Source organism: Natrix helvetica, assembly GCF_964273705.1.
Source record: "Natrix helvetica genome assembly, chromosome: 1".
In the NCBI taxonomy this organism is placed as follows: Eukaryota; Metazoa; Chordata; class Lepidosauria; order Squamata; family Natricidae; genus Natrix; species Natrix helvetica.
In genome coordinates, this window is record NC_138548.1 from 124,894,038 (window position 1) to 124,908,534 (window position 14,497).

General features: G+C 39.8%; 1 protein-coding gene across 2 annotated transcripts in view; it reads left to right on the forward strand.

Moving 5' to 3' along the window:
• The window catches only part of NUP160 (nucleoporin 160), a 49,278-nt gene extending 39,057 nt beyond the window's left edge, over positions 1–10,221 (forward strand). For both annotated transcript variants that reach the window (XM_081937074.1, XM_081937075.1), the window contains exons 29-36: positions 121–181; positions 651–761; positions 1,114–1,237; positions 2,088–2,189; positions 3,330–3,471; positions 7,021–7,146; positions 8,201–8,305; positions 9,094–10,221. In XM_081937074.1, coding sequence (XP_081793200.1) covers positions 121–181; positions 651–761; positions 1,114–1,237; positions 2,088–2,189; positions 3,330–3,471; positions 7,021–7,146; positions 8,201–8,305; positions 9,094–9,183 — 861 coding nt within the window. In that variant the 3' untranslated portion in view covers positions 9,184–10,221. The remainder of the gene's footprint in view (positions 1–120; positions 182–650; positions 762–1,113; positions 1,238–2,087; positions 2,190–3,329; positions 3,472–7,020; positions 7,147–8,200; positions 8,306–9,093) is intronic.
• Positions 10,222–14,497: the final 4,276 nt, after the last annotated feature.

A 14,497-nucleotide genomic window follows, 5' to 3' on the forward strand; every position in this document is an offset into this window, starting at 1 on the left:
TAGTTCACTGAGTATAAGGTTGTGCAATGAAGCATATGCAATAATGGAGGAAATAAACTATTTTCATTATTCATACTGAAGATGCTATAGAGATTGAATGCTTATTCTGTTTGATTCCAGTATGAACGTCCAGGAGCATCCCCAAAAAGAAATCATGATGGAGAATGTGCTGCTGCTCCAAGTAAGTGATATGCTATTTTATTATGAGTAATTGCAAATTTGTTTTTCCAAGCTAGCTAAGTTATGTAACCTTTATATGTGGGTCTGGGTTACATGGTTCTGTACCATACAATATTGATTCAGAAGCTTACATTTCCTTGACTGGTTGTAGGAGAAGAACAGGCAGAAGCTTTGGAAATTTAAGAACTGGTCTAGGCAACTGAAGAGATTTCAGGTTAAGAGTTTCCTGTGTTTTTCAATGTTATTATTTATAGATAATGGAAATAAAGGAAGCTATTCCAGTGGCAGCCTTTTTTTTTTACAAGAATAAAAAGATGGTGTGAACAACATAACTTGTCAAATCAAAAGCTTTTTCTAAACTCTTTAGAAACAAATTAATGAAATCATGATTTGAATACTGAATTATATAATTCATGGTCTAATTTGTTTTCAATTTATTATAATGAAGTATTAATATATATTTGACACAGCGGGTAGTCACATTGAAATCTTGGAGCTACAGGACTTAGAAAAAGAATGTATGTTGGCTCACATACGGTTAACTTTGGCACAACATGACCCAACATCAGCTGCTATTACAGGTAACATTGGAATACATATATTGATAGCCCTCTAGCAATAAATAATTTAGTTTACAAGCTTAGATGTTAGTAGTTTGGCAAAAGTCATATTGAAACCTTTTACTGAGTCTCTGGATAGGTATTGTTTAATGTACACAACACTGTCCTTATGGTGTTGCTATGTATGCAACATAGTATTTTATTAAATGAATATCTGGCTCTTATATGCAGTGTGGGTATATGGTGTATTTAATTTTGTATCTAAATTAACAAACTTACAATAAATTCATTTCTGAAGCCATGCTATTAGAATTTATAGTTACATGTTGACACATATCACATTTGTTAATTGGCAGTTTTATTATCTTCCCAGGAAACTCATCCCCCAAGGAATTAGTTGCCCTATTGGTGCAGGCGGGTCTCTTCGACACAGCTATTTCTCTCTGCCAGACTTACAAGCTTTCCTTAAGATCTGTGTTTGAGGGTCTTACTTTCAAGTACGTGACAAATTATTGGGGTTCTCTCTCGAGTATGAATGCTGCAATATGTTGAATATTTCTTAATTTTTAAATGTTTTGTAAATTTAAAACAGTTCCTTCTTTTTCAGTTATAAACCAACATTATAAATTTCCTTTGCCTGTAAATTGAGCTCTGCCAAGGGCTGGAAAGGAAGGAGATTGTGAGATGGAGGAAGAGAATAGGATGTCATACTAAATTGCAATATTATTGGTATGATTAGTTGATGTAGTGTATCTAGTGTGAATTCAGAGAATACACTTTATATCCATAGTTGTGGTCATTGTCATCTGATGAAAAGTTTATGGAAATCCAGAATGATTCATTACTGGGATCATTGTTTTTGTATCATGCTGACAATGGCCTGGAATTGGTCTATGGGTGTTTTTTTTGGGGGGGGGACCATTTGTGTCTATGAAATGTTGAATGTATGATAATGAGATAAGATGTATTCAACTTATTAATGTTGGTAGATTTGATATTTACAGTAATTTTAAGGAAGAAAATGCATTTCGCTTTCTGCCTAAGAGCAATGGAGAAAAAGGATTTGATGGACAAATAAGCTGATTCAATCATCTGAGAAACTCATATCTCATCACTCACCAAAATAATAGATGTAAATTATTTAAAATAGGGAGCCCTATTGATGGAACCAGTATTAAGTTCATATTTGAGCATTAGACCACTGGACTTGGATTTTGTTCTGTTTCTCAGGATAATTATCTTCATAAAATGGAGTGATCAAGATTTATGTTCCTTTGGCCAAAAAAAAATTTCAACAGTTTTTAAAATATTAGTTTTACATACTGTGCTTAATTGTATATGCTCTAGGTGTATTAAACTTCAGTTTGGAGGGGAAGCAGTTTTGGCAGAGGCATGGGATTGGCTTGCTGCAAATCAGTTGTCATCAGTCATTACAACCAAGAAGAACAGGTGAAGTGTGTTTAAATTGTGATATCATAAATTTGCATGAAAGTAATATTCTTACTAATAAAATATTGTTCCATTTAAGATTGTTCCATATCGCCCATAACTGAACAAATTTTGTGAAACTCTTGAGGAATGAAATGTTTTTATTTATTTTGTTACCAAATGTCTCTACTGCCAATCCCATTTGCATGTATCTGGAGTCTGGATGGTTTATAGATAAAACAGTAAAATGAAATAAAAACTGTAATTAAATGCAAAAAAACCAAGTTAAAAGGAACAATTGCAAAGTTAAAAGGCAGAGGGAGCACATTCATATCACTTTTTTATTCTTTAAATCTTGTAACATTAAGTGCAAACCTTACTAGAATTCGTTGTTATGGTCCTTCGTTGCCAACATTTATGTAAAATTCTGAAAATAGTTTAGGGAAATATTGTTCATTCTAACAGAAATAGATAAATAAAGCAGAAAAGAAACTAAAAAGAAGGAAAGAAATAATAGCAGAAGAGCAAATATTTTAAATTAACTGGAGAAGCTGTGCAAGACGTACCAAGATAGCCAAGTCAGGTTATGTGAATTTAAAACAAATCCAGTTTAAATGGCACCAATAGTAATATCTACTATCTAATGCAAAACAAAAAAAGAGCACATTAATACATTGGGATTGGTAAAAAGTAAACTTAGGTGAGCCTTCCACCTATTATGACCAAAATTGCAGATAGAAGGAAAAGTTCTCATTGGAACTGGTGCATGTTGGGTAGACATTGGGGTTATTTCCCTCTGTTCTTGCAACTATCCAGTCTTTAGTCCTGTGCGATTCTGTGACTAATATTTAAAAATAGTTGGACTTTATAACTGAATCATAACTGTTAAAGAACATTCACAGAAATGTTAATCACTTACAAATACAAAAAAATCCATCTCAAAGTCATATTTAGTACCTTAAAAGTAAGCAAAGCAGTATGTGTTAAATTCTAGTGCAGAAATTGTGTTGATTTGGAAACATCATGATAGCAAAAAACTTTGAGGAAAAGTATGGGTATATACACAGCCAGAAACGTGCATAAGTGCATATTTAGGGGGGAGAAGGGGGGGGGGGAATAGCATTGATAATATAATAAATATATTCCAATTGTTTATTGCAGTGCAACAGATGAAGCTTGGCGTCTCTTAGCCTCCTACCTGGACAAGTATAAGTCAGAGAATAGCCCATACCACCGTTGTGTAATCAATAAGTTGCTGTCTCATGGTGTTCCCTTACCTAACTGGCTTATCAACAGCTATAAAGTAAATAACTTCAGTTTGTGGAAAACTAATTTGGGCTACAGGATTCTAGTTAGCAATAAAAAATCTGTCAAAAATTAGTAACAGATTAGAAAGTATGATATATTTGAAAGTAAATTACAGGTAGTCCTTGATTTACTACAGTTCATTTAGTGACCGTTCAAAGTTACAACAGCACTGAAAAAAGTGACTTATGACTGTTTTTCATATTTGAAGCCACTGCAGCATCCCATAGTCATTTGATCAGAATTTGGATGCTTGGCGACTATGATGGTTGCAGTGTCCTGGGGTCATGTGATCATCTTTTGCGACCTTTTGACAAGCAAAGTCAATGGGGAAGCCAGATTCACTTAACAGCCATGTTTCTAAGTTAACTGTAGTGATTCACTTAATAAACATGGCAAGAAAGATTTTAAAATGGGTAGAATTCAAATGTTTTACTTAGCAAGATAAATTTTGGGCTCAATTGTGGTCAGATCAGGGACTGTTTTTTCCAGCTAGTATAATCTATTATGTAAATCGGTTAGATATCTTACTGTAGAAATGCAAGGAGAAAACCATTTTATGATTGCATTTTCAGAAATACAAGGAGAAATAATAACTTGATTTCATATTGGTGAATTATTGTGCCACCCTTATAGCATCCGGAGAGAACCGCCCTGCCGCCCTGTTTCGGGTGACCCGCTCCCTGCTGTCGCAGGGACAACGGGACCCCCCATTGCAGGGCAGGGCAGAGGAGTTTGGGGAATACCTGCAGGATAAAATTGATCAGATCCGGAGGGGGTGGACCCACTCCAGTGCTCCAGGGGGGGCGTCCGAGGCTAGTCTTGAGATTCCACGCTGGGAGGAGTTTGACCCTGTTGTCACCGAAGATTTGGACAGGTTGCGCGGGTGACTGCGAGCCACCACATGTTTATTGGACCCGTGCCCCTCCTGGTTGGTACTGGCTTCCTGGGAGGGTTCACGAGGCTGGCTACTGGGACTGGTGAACGCTTCGTTGGGTGAGGGCCTTTTACCAACCGCCTTGAAAGAGGCGGTGGTGAGACCCCTGCTCAAGAAGCCTTCTCTGGACCCAATGGAGCTAGCAAATTATCGTCCTGTCTCCAACCTTCCTTTTTTAGCGAAGGTTGTTGAGAGTGTGGTGGCTCAGCAGTTCCCGTGTCACCTGGAGGAAGATGATTATCTAGACCCGCGCCAGTCCGGCTTCCGACCCGGTCACAGCACGGAGACAGCCTTGGTCGCGTTGGTGGATGATCTCTGGAGGGCAAAGGATGGGGGTTGTTCCTCCATCCTTGTCCTATTAGACCTCTCGGCGGCTTTCGATACCATCGACCATGGTATCCTATTGCGCCGTCTGGAGGGGTTGGGGATCGGGGGCACCGTATTGCGGTGGTTCCGCTCCTACCTCTCTGGCCGGACGCAATGTGTGTTGACAGGGGAGCAGAGGTCGACCCCGAGGCCCCTCACTTGTGGGGTCCCACAGGGGTCGATCCTCTCGCCTCTCCTGTTCAACACATATATGAAACCGCTGGACGAGATCATCCGTGGTTTTGGGGTGAGATATCATCTGTACGCTGATGACACTCAGCTGTATATTTCCACCCCAAACCACCCCAACGAGGCTGTTGAAGTGATGTCCCGTTGTCTGGAAGCCGTGCGGGTCTGGATGGGTGACAACAGGCTCAAGCTCAACCCCTCCAAGACAGAGTGGCTGTGGCTTCCGGCACCCCGGTACAACCAGCACATTCCATCGCTGGCCATCGGGGATGAACAATTAGCCCCGGTGGAACGGGCACACAATTTGGGCGTCCTCCTTGATGCCCGGCTGGCTATGGAAGATCATGTGGCAGCCGTGGCGAGGGGGACGTTCCACCAGGTTCGCCTGGTGCGCCAATTGCGACCCCTTTTGGACCGGGAGGCCCTGCACACAGTCACTCACGCGCTGGTGACGTCTCGCCTGGACTACTGTAATGCTCTCTACATGGGGCTCCCCTTGAGGTGCACCCGGAGACTGCAGTTGGTCCAGAATGCAGCCACGCGGGTAATTATGGGGAGATCGAGGTTCTCCCATATAACACCGCTCCTGCGCGAGCTGCACTGGCTTCCTGTGGCCTACCGGGTGCGCTTCAAGGTGTTAGTTACCATCTTCAAAGCGCTCCATGGCATAGGGCCTAGTTACCTGCGGGATCGTGTCCTGCCCCATACATCCCTGCGACCCATTCGCTCACACAGAGAGGGTCTCCTCCGGGTGCCGTCCTCTAGAGATTGTCAGAGGGCGGTGCCCAGGAGTAGGTCCTTCTCTGTGGCGGGCCCTACCCTTTGGAACGACCTCCCCCCAGACATTAGAACAACAACCGATCTCCGCTCCTTCCGCAGTAAACTGAAGACCCACCTGTTTCGGCTAGCCGGCCTGGCATAATTCGACAACTTTTCCACCCCTAGGTCATTTTTAATTGTCAATTTTAGTTTTTAAACTATTAACGTTATTGGGGTTTTAACCTTTTTCAGTATTGTAATTATTTATTTATTTTTTACCTCCTCTGTATGACACTGTGCTGACTGTTGCTTGTGTACGTCGCCCCGAGTCCCTGTGGGGAGAGGGGGCGACTAATAAGTATAAATAAATAAATAAATAAATAAATAAATTAGACAAATGGGGATTCAGTTCTCATTAGAAGAATTAGGCAAAATCATTTTAACCAGAATTGCCAATGGTTATCTAGGAATGGTCTTTTCCTACATGTGTTCTTTTCCCAATTTAGGATCAGCTTGTCTACAGAGATTAGTAATCTTATATTCTCTGGATTTACTTTTAGTTTCTTAGTCTGCTACTCAGATTAAATGCTTTAGGATTCTAACTGTTCAAGCAATTAGATTTTAAAAAAGAGAAATAGGCACTCCAGCTTTCAATTCTTGAATGTCCTTTCCTAACCATCCTTTATGAAGTTGCTAAGAGTAATCGTAAAACCATTAGACAGAATGAGAACCATAACAGTATAGAGCTGCTTAAATTCGCATTGATCAGTGGCCCAGAAGAATATCATTTGTATCAATAGCTATTAGGAGATGTGATAGAAATAATACATACAAATACCTCATAGCTTGGGTATGTGTAGGTGATTCATCCAAATGAAGTATTTTTTTTAAAATTCCAGCATTTGTTAAATAAATAATTTGCAGATTTTTAAGATGGTGAAAATAGGGAGAAATATGCAAATCTCAGAAAAAAGAAAGAGGGGAAGATAGGTGGTTGGGGTGGGTGAGCAGGTTAGATGTGTTACACTTGAAGTCATGGATTTTTGTGGCAGCAGCCAAATAGGAAAGGCATTGGGATGATCAGGGTGATATGGAACACATTATAGCTGCTAGCGTCATTGGCTTTTTTTCTACTCTATCCCATCAGTATCTTTACCAGAACACACATGTTCTGGTTCAAACTACATGGAATTATCTAGTTCCTTAATGTGGCTCCTTAGGTAAGGAGGATATTATTTTAACTTAAAGCTATCAATGGTAGTTGATGTCTGATGATTTCTACTTGTTCCTCTACAGAAGGTAGATGCTGCTGAACTTCTCCGACTCTATTTGAATTATGATCTCCTAGAAGAAGCTGTGGATTTGGTGTTGGAGTATGTGGATGCCTTACTTGGGAAAGGACATGATTATTTTGGGATTGAGGTACACGAGATATGTCTTGTCATTCCTTCCCTTTAAATAGAATAAAATGATTAAATATAATTAAATATTCCATAATGAAAGCATCTTATTTGCAGTAGACACTTTAACATTTTATATCTGCCTATTTGTTGGAATATGGCTGAATTGAAGTATAATTTAGAGAAGCATGTGATTTTAATTAGGGAAAAGAGAAATTGGATTATTGGGGAGGGGGGAGCCAAGCTTGCAGTCTGTATCAAACATTCATATCTAGGTAGCTGTCTGAGGTGTGATTTGGAAAGAAATGCATATACTGTGTATGCAGTCTGTCAATGGAAGCCATTTCTGCTGATGGATTAGGAGACAAATTCTCTTCACAATATCAAAATCGATAGAAGGCCTCCAGAAACAGTACATCAAAATAACATGAGGTGGTTTATGAATTGAATATATTAAGTTATACATGCACTCTTCTGTCTGTGAATCTCAGCAGGTAATTTAGCTTGTTTATAGAGATTCTTTCATGTTTTTCATGACATCTGGCAAAAAATCCACATACCTTACAAAGAGAAATAATGTAAAATAAGCCGTGATTTGTTTTAGATTTGTTTCTCTTCTTAGTGATAGATGACATGAGAATTATGAAACAAATTCTTTAAAGTCCTGGCACATACCAATGGTGAGCTATAAGAAGGATGGGTTTGGGGCTAGCAATGAGCCATGGTGAGCTGATTGTTGGAGTGCTCTCATATTCCCTGTACAGTCATACCAGATTTGTCTTGGCTATGTCCATCTACTTTAATGTGTTGGCCTTGTAAATCATTGCTTTATTAATAATAGAAATATCTACTATAATTTTCTTGTTGTTTAATGTAGAATTCGGGGGATGTGTTATTTTTCTGTTTCAGGACAGAATTCAATCCCCTTAAAATATTACTCAGCCTTGCTGAGTGGTAAATGTTGTGGGTTTTTTTTCTTTTTTAGTTGAAGTTAAAGAGCATTCCAAATCCTAGATTGTTGGCGTTTGGAGACCATATACATTTAATTAATACTTATAATATCACTTTCCTTATAGTTCCCATTATCAGCTACAACTCCAATTGTCTGGCTTCCCTATTCTGCAATTGACCAGCTTCTTCAGATACTAGGAGAAAACACAACCAATCCTCATAATACAATGGTAAGTAAAGCTACAAAAAGTAGAATTGTCTATTGAATTAAAAAGGCTATTACATACTTAATTTGCTTTTGAAACAGAATTGATAAATAAAAGGATATACATTCAAATTTCAATATATAGAGGCTTTACATGAGTAGATTTTAGAGGCGCACTCTAAAATGAGCAAGGAACTGATGCTTTTAAATTGGTTTAATATCCTAGCTTGTTCTAACTCATTATATGTTGAATTATTGCTAATAGATAGAATTCAACTGTAGTTAGACATGTTTAGATACATGTTAGAAGTATGTCCTTGCTGGATTTCAGTTATTATTGAAGCTCACACTTACCCAAATATCCTGCCAAATGTTAGTAGAAAGTAAGAAAGACAGGACAGACAGGATTATAATTCAAATTGTTCTACTTTGGGAGAATCAATCAATATTGCTTCATAAAAATTAGTTCGCTTATAGTTTTTTTTCTTGCCTCATGACCAAAGGGTTTTATAAAGCTTATGTCTTTACAATTAGCTAGTTCCTACATCTACATGCAGCTCCTTTGGCCTTATGCTTGTGAGGAAATTTTACATTTTTAACTCTATTGTAAATTGCTGAGAATTAAAGAAAGATTCTGTGCTTTTTACTTAATACTTTTATAACAGGTTTTCATTATTATAAGTAATTACAGGAGGCAATAGTGTCTGAGGAAAATGAATAGAAGTGTAATTCTATTAAAGTGTAATGCTTATTTTTTTTCAGTCTTCCTCTTTCCAATGTTCCTAAAAGGATTATGCCGTTTTTCTTTTTCAGCTTTATCAGAAAGTGCATGACAAATTAGAAGTCTACCAAAAGCAGGTTGATAAAGCAACTCGGGTTCATCTTCTGTACTGTCGAAACTAGCAAACAATCTTGATCTGAGTGTGACCTCTCCAAATCACCTTGTGCCTGGAGGTCCTTGGGGACAAAATTACAAAAACTGTGCTTTAAACTAGGATTTCTCAACCTGGGCAATTCTCAAGTGTGTGGACTTCAATTCCCAGAATTCTCATCAAAGGCCAGATTGACTGTGAATTTTGGGATTTAAAGTCCACACATCTGGAAATTGCCATGGCTGGAAAATGCTGCTTTAAATTATTCTGCGTAACTGGCATGAAGTATATGTAAAGCATTTGCTTTGCATGGACTGACTAGGAAAGTGATGGCGAACCATTTCGGCACCGAGTGCCCAAACCGGAATATGCGTCCATGTGCCTGTGCCGGAGCACCAAAAACCCGAAGACCAGCTGGCCAGCCCATGTCTGCCTGTTTTTTGACATTTTCCGGGCTGTTTTTAGACTGTTTTCAGGCCGTTTTTGGCCCGAAAAACAGCATGAAAACAACCCAGAAAATGGCTGGGAAAACGGCCCAAAAACGGCACTCCAGCACCTGCGAACACCAGCTGGCGCCAGAAACCAGCTGGCGCCAGAAACCAGCTGGCGATAGGGTGCATGCTCACAGAGAGGGCTCTCTGTCACCTTTGGCACGCATGCCATAGGTTCGCTATCATGGGACTAGGATGATGGGGTGTCCTATGCACTGCTGGTGGTGCTATTATAAATTCTATTTTTTCATAATACTTAAAACATTCCCTATCAGGGAATGGTGAACTTTTTTTAGTATGGGGATGCTAAATTAATTTAAGCTTCAGTCTGTACTAAACTGGATGCCAGTAATTACCTGTAATGAAAAATTGTTTGTATATTGCATGTTCCTACAATTTTTCTACTGAAATATTTTGTATGATCTCCTTTGTTCTGTACCATGTATGGGCACTAACAATGGTTTTATTTATTGTAGCAATTTTTGAATTGCCTTTAATAAAATGTTTTGTTTTAAATTTCAGATTAATTTTAACAACAAAATAAGTATTAAAATTTTATATTGTTAAAGAAGAAAAAAGTTTGTTTTAAAAAGGCAAATAAAAACTATGAACCAATATTCTCAAAAAAGAATAGAAAACAACTATTTAGTTCAGTGCATCTTCTTCAATATCCTTCAGATATTCTTTCAATACACTTCTTTCTTCCTCAACTATCTGATGTATTTGCAACATTCCACGCTCCACGCTCACTTATTTTCCTTGGTAAGCAGAGTATGTCAAATCGCTGGACGGATGAAGGGCATGGAATCTATTTGTACTTATATCTATAGAGATTCTCAATCATCCAGGTCATGGTTGTCCCAAAGGTGCTTTTTCAAGAGGCAATTAGACTTTCTGATCTTTCTTTGAAGACGTTTCACTTCTCATCCAAGAAGCTTCTTCAGCTCAGAGCTTGGATGAGAAGCAAAACGTCTTCAAAGAAAAACCAAAAGTCTGGTTGCCTCTTGAAAAAGCACCTTTGGGGACAATATTTGCACTTGTATATTCAGCTGCCAAGTGCTCCACAATCATGCGATTGCCATATGCAGGTTTCCCCAGAAAGTCCATGGGGAAACAGGGAGGGAAGGTTATAAGCTGCTGCTACTACTGCCTGCCAAAGTATTTTCTCTCTCCTCCATCAGAGGTAGGTTGTTCCTGGTTCGGCCAAACCGGTAGTGGCATTTTGGCCTGGATTGCAGAAGCGGCAGCGACCCAGGCTGGCCACGCCCCTGAACCAGTTCCCCGGTTGCCACTGCCGGCATGTTTAGTAGTGCGCATGCAAATTGTTCTGCGCATGCACGAAGAACAATTTACATTGAATTACGCATGCGCAAAGCGACAGGTAGTAAAACCAGGAGCAACCCACCTCTGTCCTCCATGCATGGTGAAAAGAACAGGAGGTGGAAATCTGTTATCAAACTGCAATAACAAAGCTTAAATCTTTGGTGTGCCTGTTTCATCTTTCTAGCCCAGAGCATAAGTTCCCTTCTACACAGCTCAGTGCCTGAATCTTTTTCTGCACTTGGAAGGATTTCACTCCATCTGCTTTACAACCACAACTAGTAAAGCCAGGATTGCAGTCATTGACCAAAGCAGTTGTGCCAAGTTGGTTAACAGCTACTTTGCTCAGTAAACCAGATTCTGTTACCAAGTGTGGTCTTAAGCCAAAACTTACTTATATTCTTAACCACTTTTCTCTGCAAATAAATTATTGGTGCTAACAGTTATCTGATTTTAGTAAAATATTGACCAATCCAACATGTAGGAAGAAAAATCCATCTGGTTCCTTTCCAAGCCAGGAGAAAGGCGCTGGAAACAAAACGGGAGGCTGATTGGAAAGAATGTTGGTTTATTGAAGAACAGAACCATAGTGTGCAGGTCTGGGGCAGCTGACAAAATGGAGTTGAGAGTAGGGTGGGTTTTTATATCTTTTTGATTTCTATGGGGTCATGACTGGCGCAACAGGTGAAACTCGGAAAATTAGAATATTGTGCAAAACTTCTTTTATTTCAGGAATGCAATTAAAAGGTGAAGCTAATATATGAGATAGACTCATTACATGCAAAGCAAGATAGTTCAAGCCGTGATTTGTCATAATTAGGATGATTATGGCTTACAGCTCATGAAAACCCCAAATCTACAATCTCAGAAAATTAGAATATTACATGCAATCAATAAAACAAGGATTGTACATAGAACAATATCGGACCTCTGAAAAGTATAAGCATGCATATGTATTCTGTACTTGTTTTGGGCCCCTTTTGCAGCAATTACTGCCTCAATGCGGCGTGGCATGGAAGCTATCAGCCTGTGGCACTGCTGAGGTGTTATGGAAGACCAGGATGCTTCAATAGCGGCCTTCAGCTCTTCTGCATTGTTCGATCTCATGTCTCTCATCTTTCTCTTGGCAATGCCAAATAGATTCTCTATGGGGTTCAGGTCAGGCGAGTTTGCTGGTCAATCAAGTACAGTAATCCCACAGTCATTGAACCAGGTTTTGGTGCTTTTGGCAGTGTGGGCAGGTGCCAAGTCCTGGAAAATGGTCAGCATCCCCATAAAGCTCGTCTGCGGAAGGAAGCATGAAGTGCTCCAAAATCTCCTGGTAGATGGCTGTGTTGACCCTGGACTTAATAAAGCACAGTGGACCAACACCAGCAGATGACCTGGCTCCCCAAATAAACATACACTGGAAACTTCACACTGGACTTCAAGCATCTTGCAGTGTGTGCCTCTCCATTCTTCCTCCATACTGTGGGTCCTTGGTTTCCAAATGAGATGCAAAAGTTGCTTTCATCAGAAAAGAGGACTTTGGACCACTGAGCAACAGACCAGGTCTGTTTTTCTTTAGCCCAGGTAAGACGCTTCTGGCGTTTGTTGTTCAGGAGCGGCTTGACAAGAGGAATACGACATTTGAAGCCCATGTCCAGGATCCGTCTGTGTATGGCGGCTCTCGATGCACTTACTCCAGCCTCAGTCCACTCCTTGTGAAAGTCCAATACTTTTGAATGGCCTTTTCCTGACAATCCCCTCCAGGCTGCGGTCATCCTTGCTGCTTGTGCACCTTTTTCTTCCACACTTTTCCCTTCCACATAACTTTCTATTAATGTGATTTGATACAGCACTTTGGGAACATCCAACTTCTTTTGCAATTACCTTTTGAGGGTTTCCCTCTGTAGAAAGGTAACAGAAATAACCCAGAGAGCACGCACAGAAACGCCAGGAGCCATAGCCAGAGAAAACCACACACGTAGCCAGGAAGGTTACACTTGGTCACAAAAGAAATAAGATAATGGGATTAGGAAAAGGGTAACAGTTGGGAAATCCCCGAATCTAACAATGATAACAAAACACGAAAACCAATTCCAAGATAACACAAACATCATGACCATTTACATAAAACAGACACCTTTGTATAAGCACCCCAAACAGGAAAACACCCTCCTCATGTTTTATGATAGGATTAGCCCCAGGATGAGATTCTGGACGAATGAAACCCAAAGACAAGAGAATCAAGATCAGAACAATCATCCAGAATAAAAGAACTTTTATTCACACTGAAGTCTACACAATAGCCAGGGGCAAGAAAAACTGTATATAAGGGAAAACCAAACTGTATATGTTGCTGCAGACCCGGGAACAATAGAGCTGCGTCTCATCCTTCCTGTTCCTTTTCAATAAACCTCATAACTTCCAGGCGGCTGTCTTCACGAAACTTTCTTTTAGCGTCGGTGGTGACTCCCGGCTGGGAACGAACCGGAAACCTTTGACTTCCAACACCTCCTTATAGAGGGTGTCAATGATGGTTTTCTGCAAACTGTTAGGTCAGCAGTCTTTCCCATGATTGTGATTCCTACTGAACCAGACTGAGAGACCATTTAAAGCCCAGGAACCCTTTGCAGGTGTTATGACTTAATTAGCTGATTAGAGTGGGACACTTTGAGCCTAAAATATTGCACCTTTTCACAACATTCTAATTTTCTGAGATTGTGGATTTGGGGTTTTCATGAGCTGTAAACCATAATCATCCCAACTATGACAAATCACGGCTTGAAATATCTTGCTTTGCATGCAATGAGTCTATCTCATATATTAGTTTCACCTTTTAAGCTGCATTCCTGAAATAAATGAACTTTTGCACAATATTCTAATTTTTTGAGTTTCACCTGTATAGGGAAAAGGGGAAATGCAAATCCTAGGCGTTGTCTGAGCAAATCTTGTCTTGCCTAATTGCTTATGTGTAGTTTCTGCCTGACCCAGTCTTTCTGAATGGACTACCAAATCTACATTTCTAAAAGCTGACCTCGAGTTTCTGCTTGGGGTAGGGAGACTGGTGCTGGTTTCTGCCTCCCTTAAGATTTCCTCCCACCCCCACCCCCATTTCTCCTTTAGGGGAAATATTCTATCTTGCCTTTTTAATATTCGCCAAAATAGTTCATTCTCTAGAGGGGGATTTATTCTTTATACTATTTATGGAGTTTGTATTTGTTGTCATGAATTGCACCAGTGGGCTAAAACCAATTTCGTTGTATTTATTTTGTAGAATGACAATAAAGGCTACACTATTCTAGGGTGGGCGGGCGCTGAGTTTCTACAGTGTTAAATTACAAGGTCATTGCTGTGACGTCCATTTGTCAATAGAACTTGCAAAAAACAAACGAAACCCCAACTAGATGGGAAAACATCAGACAGCCAATTAAGTGTTTTACGAGGAGCAGGATTTAAACGCGCCCACTTTGAATCTATGAAATTCAGCGGGAGGCTTTGGGCCAATCGCACACGTCTATTCCCCCCTTATTGGCAAGGCTATTATGAGAA